Source organism: Monocercomonoides exilis (genome assembly GCF_001643675.1).
Source record: "Monocercomonoides exilis strain PA203 chromosome Unknown scaffold8-1962414, whole genome shotgun sequence".
In the NCBI taxonomy this organism is placed as follows: domain Eukaryota; phylum Preaxostyla; order Oxymonadida; family Polymastigidae; genus Monocercomonoides; species Monocercomonoides exilis.
The window spans coordinates 1538211-1539187 of NW_027150553.1; the positions used below are offsets into that span (position 1 = coordinate 1538211).

General features: G+C 45.4%; 1 protein-coding gene across 1 annotated transcript; it reads right to left on the reverse strand.

Annotated features, from left to right (window-relative positions):
* Positions 1-659: 659 nt before the first annotated feature.
* MONOS_16002 (uncharacterized protein) lies at positions 660-977 on the reverse strand (the record flags this gene model as incomplete). The annotated part of the gene is made up of 1 exon (XM_067868910.1): positions 660-977. The coding sequence occupies one exon, from the start codon at positions 975-977 to the stop codon at positions 660-662; it is 318 nt and encodes a 105-aa protein (XP_067733117.1).

Below are 977 nucleotides of genomic sequence, written 5' to 3' on the forward strand. Positions count from 1 at the left end.
TTTTGCTTCAAAAGAGTGGAGAAACGCCAACTACGAGACATCCAATTGTCGAATATTTGTTGGCAGTCGAACAACATTCAGGCCAAACGCTTTTGGATTTCATTCTTCGAAGAGGCAGCCATTTTGAGTGAGCAATGTGATTATCATTCGAAGTTTGCTTTCTTCGACGCCACAGCCAATGAAAGAGAATTCGATGGGTTTTGTTTTCATCGTTTGTTTTTCAACAAAGCTGTTGTTTTGCTCAGCTTCTATGTTTGTGCACGGTTATTTGGATTTTGTGCGTTGAGCATCAGAGAATGCATTTCAGAAGCATTGTCATCTGCATCGTGAGCATCGATGAATGAATGGCAACATTTCCATCCATCTTCCTCCTCTTCGCTGTTGAAGCACAGCCAACTCATTCTCTTCGTTTTCATCAGGGTTTATCTTCCTCATCCGCGATCTCGTTGGCATTTGATGCCTTCCAATCACGCAGGCCGAAGAGCAATGTCCTTCAAACACAGAAAGATGAGCATCCCTTCCTTCCTCGGCATCCCCATTTCGTCTGCTTCAATCTGCCGATCGTTGTCGTCTATTTCTTCTTCATCTTCTTCATCTTTCTCTTTCTCTTTCTCATTGTCATGCTATCGCTGTTGTTATTTGTTGAGGAAGACACATTCTCAACGAGCGTCTTGTTCGCTTGTGCCTGTGACATGTCTGGCATCGTCTGGTCGGGCATTGGCATCTGCAGCAGCAACATCTGCAGCTGCAACATCTGCAGCGGCAGCGGCAGCGGCAGCGGTTGGCATTGCCGCAGATGGATTGTCAGCGCTGCTTGTCCAAGTGATCCAACGGCACTTCCGTTTCAGAGCAAGCAGCATTCCCCTTCGCATGCTGCGCCATTCGGCCAATCCAATAGCCGTAGTCATTAACATCAACATCAATATTTTTGTTATCATCATCAACATCAACATCATCATCATCATCATCATCATCAT